General features: G+C 42.6%; 1 protein-coding gene across 7 annotated transcripts in view; it reads left to right on the top strand.

Moving 5' to 3' along the window:
- The window catches only part of LOC106567592 (protein FAM168A), a 107,255-nt gene that overhangs the window by 56,667 nt on the left and 33,990 nt on the right, over nucleotides 1-16,598 (top strand). For all 7 annotated transcript variants that reach the window (XM_014137101.3, XM_045693480.2, XM_014137097.3 and 4 more), the window contains one exon: nucleotides 8,907-8,998. In XM_014137101.3, coding sequence (XP_013992576.3) covers nucleotides 8,929-8,998 — 70 coding nt within the window. In that variant the 5' untranslated portion in view covers nucleotides 8,907-8,928. The remainder of the gene's footprint in view (nucleotides 1-8,906; nucleotides 8,999-16,598) is intronic.

Here is a 16,598-nt window from a genome sequence, read left to right as displayed (position 1 = left end):
CTCACCCAGTATAACCAGCATGTCCAGAGATGCAACCTCTCTTATCACTCAGTGCCTGGGCTTACCGCCTCTGTACCCACACCCCACCATACCCCTGTCTGCACATTATGCCCTGTATCTATTCTGCCACGCCCAGAAATCTGCTCCTTTTATTCTCTGTCCCCAACGCACTAGACGACCAGTTTTGCTAGCCTTTAGCCGTACCCTCATCCTACTCCTTGGGTGATGTGGAGGCTAACCCAGGCCCTGTGTGTCCCCAGGCACTCTCATTTGTTGAGTTCTGTAATCGAAAAAGCCTTGGTTTCATGCATGTTAACATCAGAAGCCTCCTCCCTAACTTTGTTTTACTCACTGCTTTATCACACTCCTCCAACCCTAATGTCCTTGCCGTGTCTGAATCCTGGCTTAGGAAGGCCACCAAAATTTCTGAGATTTCCATACCCAACTACAACATTTTCCGACAAGATAGAACTGCCAAAGTGGGAGGAGGTGCAATCTACTGCAGAGAGAGCTTGCAAAGTTCTGTCATACTTTCCAGGTCTATGCCCAAACAGTTCAAGCTTCTAATTTTTAAAATTAATCTCTCCAGCAATAAGTCTCTTACTGTTGCTGCCTGTTATAGACCCCCCTCAGCTCCCAGCTGTGCCCTGGACACCATATGTGAATTGATTTCCCCCCATCTATCTTCAGAGTTCGTTCTGTTAGGTGACCTAAACTGGGATATGCTTAACACCCCAGCAGTCCTACAATCTAAAATAGATGCCCTCAATCTCACACAAATTATCAAGGTAACCACCAGGTACAACCCTAAATCCGTAAACATGGGCACCCTCGTAAACATGGGCACCCTCATAGATATTATCCTGACCAACTTGCCCTCCAAATATACTTCTCCTCCTTTCAATCAGGATCTCAGCGATCACTGCCTCATTGCCTGCATCCGCTATGGGTCCGCGGTCAAACGACCACGACTCATCACTGTCAAACTCTCTCTAAAACACTTTTGCAAGCAGGCCTTTCTAATCGACCTGGCCCAGGTATCCTGGAAGGATATTGACCTCATCCCATCAGTCGAGGATGCCTGGTCGTTCTTTAAAAGTAATTTCCTCACCATCTTAAATAAGCATGCCCCTTTCAAAAAATGTAGAACTAAGAATAGATATTGCCCTTGGTTCACCCCAGACCTGACTGCCCTTGACCAGCACAAAAACATCCTGTGGCGGACTGCAATAGCATCGAATAGTCCCCGCGATATGCAACTGTTCAGGGAAGTCAGGAGCCAATACACACAGTCAGTCAGGAAAGCAAAGGCTAGCTTTTTCAAACAGAAATTTGCAACCTGTAGCTCTAACTCCAAAAAGTTTTGGGACACTGTAAAGTCCATGGAGAGCAAGAGCACCTCCTCCCAGCTGCCCACTGCACTGAGGCTAGGCGACACGGTTACCACCGATAAATCCATGATAATCGAAAATTTCAATAAGCATTTCTCTACGGCTGGCCATGCTTTCCTCCTGGCTACCCCAACCCCGGCCAAGAGCTCCGCACCCCTCGCAGCTACTTGCCCGAGCCTCCCCAGCTTCTCCTTTACCCAAATCCAGATCGCAGATGTTCTGAAAGAGCTGCAAAACCTGGACCTGTACAAATCAGCTGGGCTAGACAATCTGGACCCTCTCTTTCTAAAATGATCCACTGCCATTGTTGCAACCCCTATTACCAGTCTGTTCAACCTCTTTCGTTTTGTCCGAGATCCCTAAAGATTGGAAAGCTGCTGCGGTCATCCCCCTCTTCAAAGGGGGTGACACTCTAGACCCAAACTGCTACAGACCTATATCTATTCTACCCTGTCTAAGGTCTTCGAAAGCCAAGTTAATAAACAGATCACTGACCATTTCGAATCCCACCGTACCTTCTCCGCTGTGCAATCCGGTTTCTGAGCTGGTCACGGGTGCACCTCAGTCACGCTCAAGGTACTAAATGATATCATAACCGCCATCGATAAAAGACAGTACTGTGCAGCCATCTTCATCAACCTGGCCAAGGCTTTCGACTCTGTCAATCATCACATTCTTATTGGCAGACTCAATAGACTTGGTTTCTCAAATGATTGCCTCGCCTGGTTCACCAACTACTTCTCTGATAGAGTTCAGTGTGTCAAATCGGAGGGCCTGTTGTCCAGACCTCTGGCAGTCTCTATGGGGGTACGACAGGGTTCAATTCTCGGGCCGACTCTTTCTCTGTATATATCAACGATGTCACTCTTGCTGCGGGTGATTCCCTGATCCACCTCTACGCAGTTGACATCATTCTGTATACATCTGGCCCTTCTTTGAACACTGTGTTAACTAACCTCCAAACAAGCTTCAATGCCATACAACACTCCTTCTGTGGCCTCCAACTGCTCTTAAATGCTAGCTAAACCAAATGCATGCTTTTCAACCGTTCGCTGACCGCACCCGCCCGCCCGACTAGCATCACTACTCTGGACGGTTCTGACCTAGAATACATGGACAACTACAAATACCTAGGTGTCTGGCTAGACTGTAAACTCTCCTTCCAGACTCATATCAAACATCTCCAATCCAAAATCAAATCTGGAATCGGCTTTCTATTTAGCAACAAAGCCTCCTTCACTCACGCCGCCAAATATACCCTAGTAAAACTGACTATCCTACCGATCCTCGACTTCGGCAAAGTCATCTACAAAATAGCTTCCAATACTCTACTCAGCAAAATGGATGCAGTCTATCACTGTGCCATCCGTTTTGTTACCAAAGCGCCTTATACCACCCACCACTGCGACCTGTATGCTCTCGTTGGCTGGCCCTCGCTGGGATAGGATATAGTAATCCTTCTAACCCCCCCCCCCCCCCAAAAAATAAAGATATAGATGTACTATTGTAAAGTGGTTGTTCCACTGTTAATGTGAATGCACCAATTTGTAAGTCGCTCTGGATAAGAGCGTCTGCTAAATGACGTAAATGTAAATGTATTCGTCGCCAGACCCGCTGGCTGGAGGTCATCTATAAGTCTATGCTAGGTAAAGCTCCGCCTTATCTCAGCTCACTGGTCACGATAACAACACCCACCCGTAGCACGCGCTCCAGCAGGTATATCTCACTGGTCATCCCCAAAGCCTACACCTCCTTTGGCCGCCTTTCCTTCCAGTTCTCTGCTGCCAGTGACTGGAACGAATTGCAAAAATTGCTGAAGCTGGAGACTTACATTTCCCTCACTAACTTTAAACATCAGCTATCTGAGCAGCTAACCGATCGCTGCAGCTGTACATAGTCCATCTGTAAATAGCCCACCCAATCTACCTACCTCATCCCAATTTTGTTTTTATTTACTTTGCTGCTCTTTTGCACACCAGTATCACTACTTGCACACCATCATCATCTGCTCATCTATCACTCCAGTGTTAATCTGCTAAATTGTAATTACTTTGCTACTATGGCCTATTTATTGCCATACCACCTCATGCCATTTGCACACACTGTATATAGACTTTCTTTTTTTCTATTGTGTTATTGACTGTACGCTTGTTTATTCCATGTGTAACTCTGTGTTGTTTCTGTCGCACTGCTTTGCTTTATCTTGGCCAGGTCGCAGTTGTAAATGAGAACTTGTTCTCAACTAGCTTACCTGGTTAAATGAAGGTGAAATATTTGTATTTTTTAAAATAAATAAAAAATCAGAAGCTTCTAAAGCCATGATGTCATTTTCAGGAATTTTCCAAGCTGTTTAAAGGCACAGTCAACTTAGTGTATGTAAACTTCTGACCCACTGGAATTGTGATACAGTGAATTATAAGTGAAATACTCTGTCTGTAAACAATTGTTGGAAAAATGACTTGTCATGTACAAAGTAGATGTCCTAACCGACTTGCAATAACAATGAGCTAATGAGGCACGATATGGCCCGTCATAGAAAATGTGCTCTCTCGTCAGGACACTTGTTCAGAGGAGCTAGTCAACAACACAGCTAACACAATCACTTCAAACTGCAGCTGGAAAGACTGCAAACTTGCTGCACTTCGTTTTGTTTGACCTTTTTTCAATTAACATGTCTTTGTATATATCCATAAAAATGATGCCAGCTGATTCATGATTTCAACTGTCTGAGAAACGCTGCCTGCCTCTCTCTCTCTCGTCCCTACTCCCGACCCCTACACGTTCATTACTATGGGACAGTTGGAGATCGAATTTGAATATTGAAACAATGTTGCAAATGTCGGATAGACCGATATTAAGGTTTATACAAATCTCCACAGTTAAAAATGTGAGAAATATCTGTATGCTTTTTATAGTGGAGATCAAGTTTATAACTTCCCTGCCTGGGCCGATGAGACAGTGGATTGCGCAGTCAGATGGAGCAGAGGAAATAGGCATTTTAACATCATAGATTTAGCCGGTGTAACTTGTGGAATAGACACCGGCTGGAATGCGCTTTTAACCAATCAGCATTCAGGATTAGACCCAGCTGTTGTATAATACCGCACATCTACAACACAAAATCCATGTGTATAGTGCGTATGTTGTGTGTGTGAATGCATGTGTCTGTCTCTTCACAGTCCCCGCTGTTCCATAAGGAGTATTTGTATCTGTTTTTTTAAATCAAATTTTACTGCTTGCATGAGTTACTTGATGTTGAATAGAGTTCCATGTAGTCATGGCTCTATGTAGGACTGTGCACCTCCCATAGTCTGTTCTGTACTTGGTGACTGGGAAGAGACCTCTGGTGTAAAGGTCGACCGATTTATGATTTTCCGATACCGATTATTGGAGGACCAAAAAAAGCCGATACCGATTATTCAGCCTATTTATTTATATATATATTTGTAATAATGACAATTACAACAATACTGAATGAACACTTTTATTTTATCTTAATATAATACATAAATAAAAATCGATTTAGTCTCATACATAATGAAACATGTTCAATTTGGTTTAAATAATGCAAAAACCGTGTTGGAGAAGAAAGGAAAAGTGCAATATGTGCCATGTAAAAAAGCTAATGTTTAAGTTCCTTGCTCAGAACATGAGAACATATGAAAGCTGGTGGTTCCTTTTAACGTGAGTCTTTAATATTCCCAGTTAAGAAGTTTTAGGTTGTAGTTATTATAGGAATTATGGGACTATTTCTCTCTATACGATTTGTATTTCATACACCTTTGACTATTGGATGTTCTTATAGGCACTATAGTATTGCCAGCCTAATCTCGGGAGTTGATAGGCATGAAGTCATAAACAGTGCTGTGCTTCAAGCATTGCGAAGAGCTGCTGGCAAATGCAGGAAAGTGCTGTTTTGAATGAATGCTTACGAGCCTGCTGCTGCCTACCACCGCTCAGTCAGACTGCTCTATCAAATATCAAATCCTAGACTTAATTATAATATAATAAACACACAGAAATACGAGCCTTAGGTCATTAATATGGTCAAATCCGGAAAATATAATTTCTAAAACAAAACGTTTATTCTTTCAGTGAAATACCGAATCGTTCTGTATTTTATCGAACAGGTGGCATCCATAAGTCTAAATATTGCTGTTACATTGCACAACCTTCAATGTAAAATTCTGGCAAATTAATTACGGTTTTTGTTAGGAAGAAATGGTCTTCACACAGTTCGTAACGAGCCAGGCGGCCCAAACTGCTGCATACACCCAGACTCTGCTTGCACAGAACACAAGAGAAGTGACACAATTTCCCTAGTTAATATTGCCTGCTAACATTAATTTCTTTTAACTAAATATGCAGGTTTAAAAATATATAGTTGTGAATTGATTTTTAAGAAAGGCATTGATGTTTATGGTTAGGTACATTGGTGCAACAACAGTGCTTTTTTTGCGAATGCGCTTGTTAAATTATCACCTGTTTTGCGAAGTAGCCTGTGTTTCGATGATAAATTAACAGGCACCGCATTGCTTATTTGCAACGCAGGACAAGCTAGTTTACCTAGTAATATCATTAACCATGTGTAGTTAACTAGTGATTATGTGAAGATTGATTGTTTTTTTTATAAGTTAAGTTTAATGCTAGCTAGCAACTTACCTTGGCTCCTTGCTGCACTCGTGTAACAGGTGGTCAGCCTGCCACGCAGTCTCCTCGGTGCAATGTAATCGGCCATAATCGGCGTCCAAAAATGCTGATTACGATTGTTATGAAAACCTGAAATCGGCCCTAATTAATCGGCCATTCCGATTAATCGGTCGACTTCTACTCTGGTGGCATGTCTTGTGGGGTATGCATAGGTCTCTGAGCTGTGTTTTGACTTTTCACATCATGGTCACACAGTTGATGAGGAAACCAGGGTTGTGTTATTATTCATTAGGCAAAATGGAAACAGGATGGGCCTACCTCATTTTTGCTGTCCGTTGCAAAACATTTTAAAACCTTTCATGCCCTAATGAACACAATCTACGTATGATACCAGTTTTGGTTCATATTCAATAAGAACGAAAAGGAAGCAAATGAGCCAAAACAGGAAGGGACTACCTGAACTATTCCAATAAGAAACACTTGTTTTCATTTTACATTTCTAAACGTTTTGCTACGGTGTTCCCTAATGAATACGACCATTTTGTGAGTGGAAGTTTGACAGGGTCCATGTGAAAGGTCACATGGATCCCTTGAGGAAGGCATTTTCTCTCACTCGTCAGGTGTGCACACATTCTCGTGTGTATTTTTTTATCTGACTTAGTATTATTGCATTGTTGAAGAAAAGCCTATAAGTAAGCATTTCACTATACTGTTTACAACTTTGATTCAATTTCACACACACACTGGGAGAGGGCTCTCTAATGTGAGGGAGCCCTGTAATTGTTCCTGGGATGCCCTCTAGACTGGTGATAGGCTCCTGGCTGCTTGGGTTACACACAGGACATTATACATTTTTGTCAATAACCAGACACTCTTATCCAGAGCGACTTATAGGAGCAGTTAGGGTTGAGTGCCTTGCTCAAGGGTACATCAACAGATTTTTCACTTAGACAGCTCAGGGATTCAAACCAGAGACCTTCCTTTCGGTTACTGGCCCAATGGTCTTAACCGCTAGGCTAACTGCCTCCTAGGACGAAGAGGTGTGTGTGTGTGTGTGTGTGTGTGTGTGTGTGTGTGTGTGTGTGTGTGTGTGTGTGTGTGTGTGTGTGTGTGTGTGTGTGTGTGTGTGTGTGTGTGTGTGTGTGTGTGTGTGTGTGTGTGTGTGTGTGTGTGTGTGTGTGTCAAATCAAATGTTATTTGTCACATACACATGGTTAGCAGATGTAAATGCGAGTGTAGCGAAATGTTGGTGCTTAGTTCCGACAGTGCAGTAGATCTAACAAATTCACAACAACTACCTTATACACGCAATTGTAAAGGGATGAAATAAGAATATGTACATACAAATATATGGATGAGCGATGGCCGTGTAGCATAGGCAAGATGGAATAGATGATATGAAATACAGTATATACATATGAGATGAGTAATGTAGGATATGTAAACATTATTAAAGTGGCATTATACCTTTTATTAAACCCATTTATTAAAGTGGCCAGTGATTTGGGTCTGTATGTTGGCAGCAGCCTCTCTGTTAGTGATGGCTGTTTTAGCAGTCTGTTGGCCTTGAGATGGAAGCTGTTTTTCAGTCTCTCGGTCCCAGCTTTGATGCACCTGTACTGACCTCGCCTTCTGGATGATAGCGGGGTGAACAGGCAGTGGCTCGGGGAGTTGTTGTCCTTGATGATCTTTTTGGCCTTCCTGTGACATCTGGTGTTGTAGGTGTCCTGTAGGGCAGGTAGTTTGCCCCTGGTGATGCGTTGTGCAGACCGCACCACCCTCTGGACAGCCTTGCGGTTGAGGGCGGTGCAGTTGCCGTACCAGGCGGTGATACAGCTCGACAGGATGCTCTCGATTGTGCATCTGTAAAAGTTTGTGAGGGATTTAGGTGACAAGCCAAATTTCTTCAGCCTCCTGAGGTTGAAGAGGCGCTGTTGGCCTTCTTCACCACGCTATCTGTATGGGTGGACCATTTCAGTTTGTCCGTGATGTGTGTGCCGAGGAACTTAACTTTCCACCTTCTCCACTACTGTCCCGTCGATGTGGATAGGGGGGTGCTCCCTCTGCTGTTTCCTGAAGTCCACGATCATCTCCTTTGTTGAGTGAGAGGTTGTTTTCCTGACACTAGACACTTCCTCCCTGTAGGCTGTCTGGTCATTGTTGGTAATCAAGCCTGCTACTGTTGTGTCGTCTGCAAACGTGTGTGTGTGTGTGTGTGTGTGTGTGTGTGTGTGTGTGTGTGTGTGTGTGTGTGTGTGTGAGAGAGAACGAGAGTAGCCTCCCGAACCTTCTTGGAAATCTTGAACGAGCTAAATATGAATGGCTGTCAAGAGAGACAGAGAGTATGTGTGTGCGTATGGTTCAGTTCTTGCATGCGTGTGAAAGAGATGGGTGGTGGAAACAGGTTGAGAAAGAGTTGGAGAAAAGTGTTGCAAACAAATGAGCTCCGGTTGAAGAATGTCCTAGTGTGTCAGTCACGTTTGTACTTGTGTGTTCTTATGTGACCGTTGAAGATGTTCAAAACAGCCAAAAATATCGTAATACTCAGAATGCAGAAATATTTGTATTTTACACATTTGTATTTAGCAACAATTGTATTGTATGCTTTCGCATTTTCTACCTGATTTACTTTTAACCTGCGGAAATAAATTGCTGCCTTCTCACGAACATCGAAAAAACAACTTTCAAGATCAGACCTGCTACAATATTGTGAATTTAAGGTCGTTTTTGTGGAGTACCTTTTAGTTTTTGAGACGTCAGATGTCTTTAAGCTGGCTATGGAACACTTCCTGGCTATGGAACACTTTCTTCTCACCATATGTTTTTATCTCTCTGTGTCTCTCTCTCTGTCTGTTCTCCTTGCAGTAAGGGTAGACTGTCTTCCAACATGAATCCTGTGTACAGTCCTGTCCAACCCGGGACACCGTATGGCAACCCTAAGAACATAGCATATGCAGGTGAGTGCCAAAACAACAACATCAGCATCAATGCCATACCAATACTGTGTGTGTATGCATGTGTGTAGGAATGTGCATGCCCGCCCACCTATTTCTTGTGTTTGAGGGGTGCAAAATCCACTTGTCACTTAAATCTCGCTGGATTGATTGCTTTCATTTTACACTTTCTCACTCTTGCTTGTGCCATTCGATTATTGAAAAAAAAATTTTACCGTTAATGTAACGACAGCGGAAACGTTTGTAATGACCTCTCAAACACACTCCAGTAATGGCTGAAATGGGCTCAATGGAACACATTGGCTTTCCGTTGCATTTATAAAAACAATAATGCTTCGTCAGGGATTTAACTCATTGTCTCGACACAGTCGCTAGTGAAAGTCTACATACCCTTTGCATAGTCTTCACATTTAACTGCCTTAAAATGAGATCTAAATAGGGAATACATTCGATTTTTTCCCGTGAGATCTACACAACCTACTCCACATTTTCAAAGTGAAAGACAAATTGCTTATGGCAACATATATCCTCAGTAAATTTGTTTGGGGATCATTGATGGACAACAATATTCAAACCTTGTCTCTGATTTTCAAGCAGGGTTTAAGTCAGGGCTGAGACTGGACCGTTAAGGAGCACTCAATACCTCTTGGAAAACGTGTGTAATTGTCCCACTGAAAAATAAAACTGTTTCCCATGGTTAGGTTTTCAGAAGACTATGACGGGTTTTCCCCCCCAACATTTTATCTGGGGTTTACATATTTATTTTGATCCTGACAAACTCCCCAGTCCCTTCCGGTGACAAGCATACCCATAACATGGTGTTGCCACCACAATACTTGAAAATCAAAGATCCACCACCATATTTTACAGTAGGTATACGGTTATTTTCTGCTTATGCATTGTCATTTTGACGCCCAACACACCACTGGTCTTTGATTTTCAAGTATTGTGGTGGTACATTTTGTTGGGTTACAGCCTGAATTTAAAATGGAATAAATGTAGATTTTTTTTTGTTATCACTGGCCTACACACAATACCCCATAATGTCAAAGTGGAATTATGTTTTTAAAAATGTTTACAGATGTATTACAAATGAAAGCTGAACTGTCTCGAGTCAACCCCTTTGTTATTGCATGCCTAAATAAGTTCAGGAGTAGAAATGTGCTTATCAAGTCACATAATAAGTTGCATGGACTCACTCTGTGTGCAATAATAATGTTTAACACGATTTTTGAATGACTATCCCATTTCTGTACCCCACACATACAATTATCTGTAAGGTCCCTCAGTCGAGCAGTGAATTTCAAACAGATTCAACCACAAAGACCAGGGAGTTTTTCCAATTCCTCGCAAAGAAGTGCACCTATTGGTAGATGGGGGAAAAAAGCAGACGTTGAATATCCCTTTGAGCATGGTGAAGTTATTTATTACACTTTGGATTGTGTATCAATACACCCAGTCACTACAAAGATACAGGCATCCTTCCTAACTCAGTTGCCGGAGAGGAAGGAAACCGCTCGGGGATTTTACCATGAGGTCACTTTAAAATAGTTGCAGAGTTTAATGGTTGTAATAGGAGAACTGAGGATGGATCAGCAACATTATAGTTACTCAACAATAGTAACTTAATTGACAGAGTGAAAAGAAGGAAGCCTGTACAGAATAAAAATATTCCAAAACATGCGTCCTGTTTGCAACAAGGCACTAAAGTAATCTGCAATGTGCCAAAGCAATTCACTTTTTTGTCCTGAATACAAAATGTTATGTTTTGGGGCAAATCCAGCTTGAACACATTACTGGGTAGCACTCTCCATATTGTATTCTTGTAATCGTTAAGGACTGGGGAGTTTTTCAGGATAGATAATAAACAGAATGGAGCTAAGCACAGGCAAAGTCCTAGGGGAAAAGCTTGTTCAGTCTGCTTTCCACCAGACACTGGGAGATGAATTCACCTTTCACCAGGACAATAACCTAAAACACAAGGCCAAATCTACACTGGCGTTCCTAAGTGTCAGAGTTACAGTTTTGACTTAAATCTGCTAGAAAATCTATGGCAAGACCTGAAAATGGTTGTCTAGCAATGATCAACAACAAATTTGACAGAGCTTGAAGAATTTTGAAAAGAATAATGAGCAAATGTTGCACAAGCCAGTTGTGGAACGCTATTAGAGACTTATTCAGAAAGACTCACAGTTGTAATCGCTGCCAAAGGTGATTCTAACTTGTATTGACTCAGGGGGTTGAATACTAAGACATATTAGTGTTTTATTCTTCATGAATGTTTTTACAAATGTTAGAATTTTTTGGGACATTAGTGTATTTTGTGTAGATTGATGACACACAAAAAAGACAATTAAATCCATTTTAATCCCACTTTGTAACACAACAACATTTTGAAAAAGTCATGTGTAAATACTTTCTGAAGGCACTGTATCTACCTCTACCACTCTACCACCCCTGCACATTGTAAATATTGTATTGGCACCGACCCTGGAACTGACTCTGTATATAGCTTGATTATTTTCTCGTGTGTTTTTGTTCTACTTATTATAGTACTACTGATATTGATTACGGCATTGCTGGGAAAGAGCTTGCAAGAAAGACATTTCACTGTACTTGTGCATGTGACAATAAAAACTTGAAACTTAAGATCCCTCCCAATGTGTTCTTCAACTCATAAAACATTTTAGATAAAGGCTCAGTGCCGGTATCCTCGCAAGGTGAGGTCTGTATCCTCGCAAGGTGAGGTCTGTATCCTCGCAAGGTGAGGTCGGTATCCTCGCAAGGTGAGGTCGGTATCCTCGCAGGGTGAGGTCGGTATCCTCGCAAGGTGAGGTCGGTATCCTCGCAGGGTGAGGTCGGTATCCTCGCAGGGTGAGGTCGGTATCCTCGCAGGGTGAGGTCGGTATCCTCGCAGGGTGAGGTCGGTATCCTCGCAAGGTGAGGTCGGTATCCTCGCAAGGTGAGGTCGGTATCCTCGCAAGGTGAGGTCGGTATCCTCGCAAGGTGAGGTCGGTATCCTCGCAAGGTGAGGTCGGTATCCTCGCAAGGTGAGGTCGGTATCCTCGCAAGGTGAGGTCGGTATCCTCGCAAGGTGAGGTCGGTATCCTCGCAAGGTGAGGTCGGTATCCTCGCAAGGTGAGGTCGGTATCCTCGCAAGGTGAGGTCGGTATCCTCGCAAGGTGAGGTATTGAAAACAGGGGTGTCAATCATTTTGACCTCTACCTTTTTGACAAATGTATTATTTGCTAAACAAAATCTCTTTCTCTGAGTATTAGTATTGTATGATATTTTTTTGTTGTTGCATAAAGTATAGCTCAGTAATTTAATTATTTTATACAGTAATTTTTGCTCATCTTTATCAAGGGTGTCAATAATTTCGGACTCCACTCCATATCCTTTCCCTGCTCTCTTTCTGAAAAAACTGAAATTAATTACTCTCTTTTGCGCTTTAATTCATTTCAGTTGCTTTCCATTTTCTCTCCTGTCATCCCCATGACTGGGTTTACAATGGAGATGAATTGTTTTTTCGTTTTACAAGGACAGTGCAGCATTGAAGGTGTCCCCACTGATACAAACTTTGCATTTTCTTAGTCCCTCCTTCCCCTTTCCCCATTAAGCAGTCTAATGTGGGTCATAAAACGATTGGGTGCCTTCAATAGATTTTGATGGGGAAAACCAATGTATGGAAATGGTGTAGTAGTGGTATATTGTGATCTGTTTACAAAACAAACCCTTGTAGTAAGAGTGGTAGAATGGTAATGATTAGTACGCTCCTCTAATGGTCGTCATCATGTACATGAGTCCATTGGTGATTCCTGGCTGGTTGGCATAATGGGCTGTTTTGTCACCGAAAGCCAAATGTCAGTGTCACCGCCTCTGTCACATGCTGTATTAGGATGTATGATCCATATGCATGTAGAAGTAGTGCATCCACCACCGGATGAGTCTATGCATCGATTGAGCTATCTGTGCAACAAAATAATAATTCACACGGTATGTCCAAAGAAAGGTGAAAAAAGGAAGACAGGAAAATGAGTGTGGAAAAAGAAATGTGATTTCTCTGGTGGTGTTTTCCTCCACTGGCTCAGGAGGGCAGGGCCGGTTACTTAGCTTGTGATTCATAGGCCAGGCTGTTACCACATCACTGGCTTTCATAAGAGAGAGATTATTTTAAAGGTGCCCTCAGCTCTCAATGTTTTTTTTCTCTACCCACAATGCATTGCTGCTCGTCCTTAAGTTACAGCTGATCAGAGAGTTAAGAGAAAGGACAGACGATTGCAGTGGTTGCAGTAGCCTTGTGTTATGGAAGCTGTGTGGAGGGAGGCAGGAGGTACATATGCAGGAGCTCACACACGTACACAGACACACATGTACACACATACCCCTGGGGACAGCAGACCAAGGGAGTGCAGTTGTCGTTCTCAGATACTGCTGACAGTAGGGATCCCTCCCTCTATTCCATTCCTCCCTCAGTTCCTCCCTCCCTTTCAGTGTCTCTCTCTACCGCTCTCTCTCTACCGCTCTCTCTCTACCGCTCTCTCTCTACCGCCCTCTCTCTACCGCTCTCTCCGTCTCCACCGCTCTCTTGCTCTACCGCTCTCTTGCTCTACCTCTCTCTCTACCGCTCTCTCTCTACTGCTCTCTCTCTACCGCTCTCTCGCTCTAATTGACTCTGGCTGATTCTCTTTTGCTCACAATTAGTCCACAGTCACACTGTTCCATAAGTACGAGGGCTAATTAGTGTGTGTGTGTGTGTGTGTGTGTGTGTGTGTGTGTGTGTGTGTGTGTGTGTGTGTGTGTGTGTGTGTGTGTGTGTGTGTGTGTGTGTGTGTGTGTGTGTGTGTGTGTGTGTGTGTGTGTGTGTGTGTGTGTGTGTGTAAATACTGAGGCTCTGAGTGTGTGCGTGCGTGTGGGCCGTCAGATCAGGTTGCGTAGGTGGTGTGTAGCCTCAGGATTGAGACACACACACACACACACACACACACACACACACACACACACACACACACACACACACACACAGGCTGCTCCTGCATTCTTTGTTATTTCCAATAATAGGCTACTGTGTTTTAGTGTGATTGCTATGCGATCAGTAGTCATATCAATAGCACCTGTCATTATAGCATAGAGAAGGCATAAATTCATAATATATAGGTCTGCCTAACCTTAAATAAATATTGTCCCTTTTCTTCCAAATTCTCTCCATATTCCATACCCCTTTATTTTCCTTATAGGCCGCCTACCATCAAGTAAATATTTGTCTTTTTGTTCCTCTTCTCTTCTCCATACCCCATATTTTCCATTTACAGGGAAATGCTGTGTGCTTTTTAGTTTAGTTTGCATCTGATTGCTTTTTGACTATACTATAATCTAGGCTTTGCAGTGTCTTTGTTTGCATCCCAAATGACACTCTATGCCATATATAGTGCACTAGCTTTGACCAGAGCCCTATTGGCCCTGGTAAAAAGAAATGGACTATATAGGGCATAGGGTGCCGTGCCATTTGGGATGCAACCAAAGACACTTCTATGCCTATATTACTAGCGTAGTATATAGTGCACTATTCACAGTGTACAAAACATTAAAGAACACTTTCCTAATATTAAGTTGCACCCCCTTTTGCCCTCAGAACAGCCTCAATTCGATAGGAAGAATTGGGAGAGTGTAGCTCCGTTTTGTACCGACAAGACTGTGGTTATATGAAGAAACAGATTAATATATATCCAAGTAACCAGGGGAGAGTGAGCGGTCAGTTAGTGGCTTGCGAAAGTATTCAACCCCTTGGCATTTTTCCTATTTTGTTGCCTTACAACCTGGAATTAAAATGGGTTTATATCATTTGATTTACACAACATGCCACTTTGAAGATGCAAAATATTTTTTTATTGTGAAACAAACAAGAAATAAGACAAACTGAAAACTTGAGCGTGCATAACAATTCACCCCCCCTTTTGCAGCAATTACAGCTGCAAGTCTCTTGGGGTATGTTTCTATAAGCTTGGCACATCTAGCCACTGGGATTTTTGCCCATTCTTCCAGGCAAATTTGCTCCAGCTGGATGGGTTCCGCTGGTGTACAGCAATCTTTAAGTCATACCACAGATTCTCAATTGGATTGAGGTCTAGGCTTTGACTAGGACATTCCAAGACATTTAAATGGTTCCCCTTAAACCACTCAAGTGTTGCTTTAGCAGTATGCTTAGGGTCATTGTCCTGCTAGAAGGTGAACCTCCGTCCCAGTCTCAAATCTCTGGAAGACTGAAACAGGTTTCCCTCAAGTATTTCCCTGTATTTAGCACAATCCATCATTCCTTCAATTCTGACCAGTTTCCCAGTCCCTGCCAATGAAAAACATCCCCACAGCATGATACTACCACCACCATGCTTCGCATGTAGGATGTTGTTCTCGGCCTGATGAGAGGTGTTGGGTTTGCGCCAGACATAGCGTTTCCCTTGATTGACAAAAATCTTCATTTTAGTCTCATCTGACCAGAGTACCTTCTTCCATATGTTTGGGGAGTCTCCCACATGCCTTTTGGCAAACACCAAACGTGTTTGCTTATTTTTTTCCTTAAGCAATGGTTTTTTTTCTGGCCACTCTTCCGTAAAGCCCAGCTCTATGGAGTGTACGGCTTAAAGTGGTCCTATGGTCAGATACTCCAATCTCCGCTGTGGAGCTTTGCAGCTCCTTCAGGGTTATCTTTGGTATCTTTGTTGCGCCTCTGATTAATTCCCTCCTTGCCTGGTCTGTAAGTTTTGGTGGACGGCCATCTCTTGGCAGGTTAATTGTGGTGCCATATTCTTTCAATTTTTTAATAATGGATTTAATGGTGCTCCGTGGGATGTTCAAAGTTTCTGATATTTTTTTTATAGCTCAACCCTGATCTGTACTTCTCCACAACTTTGTCCCTGACCTGTTTGGAGAGCTCCTTGGTTTTCATGGTGCTGCTTGCTTGGTGGTGCCCCTTGCTTAGTGGTGTTGCAGACTCTGGGACCTTTCAGAACAGGTGTATATATACTGAGATCATCTGACACTTAGATTGCACACAGGTGGACTTTATTTAACTAATTATGTGACTTCTGAAGGTAATTGGTTGCACCAGATCTTATTTAGGGGCTTCATGGCAAAGGGGGTGAATACATGTGCACGCACCACTTTTCAGTTTTTTATTTTCTATAATTTTTTGACTTTTTTTTTCATTTCACTACACCAATTTGGAATATTTGGTGTATGTCCATTACATGAAATCCAAATAAAAATCTATTTAAATTACAGGTTGTAATGCAACAAAATAGGAAAAACACCAAAGGGGATGAATACTTTTGGAAGGCACTGTATTCACAACAGCGAACCAATCTGTGAGTAAAGTGACACACTCGAACCCAGCATGCCATGGCTTCCCTTAGAGGAAAAGCCAAAGAACAACTTGGAGACGCAAATGAGAGCAACTGCCAGCTGAATTCTATCTAGAAAAACATATATAAAGTCCTCTCTAAATCTGTTGTTAAAAAAGTATATTTGCTCGAAAGGAAAGTAGAGTCTATCGAGTCAGATATGCACATAGAGGGTGGGTGCGTGGACGAACAAGACAATTAAATTG

The sequence above is a fragment of the Salmo salar genome, chromosome 13, assembly GCF_965601325.2.
Source record: "Salmo salar chromosome 13, fSalSal1, whole genome shotgun sequence".
In the NCBI taxonomy this organism is placed as follows: Eukaryota; Metazoa; Chordata; class Actinopteri; order Salmoniformes; family Salmonidae; genus Salmo; species Salmo salar.
This window is presented reverse-complemented; position numbering and strand designations above follow the sequence as displayed.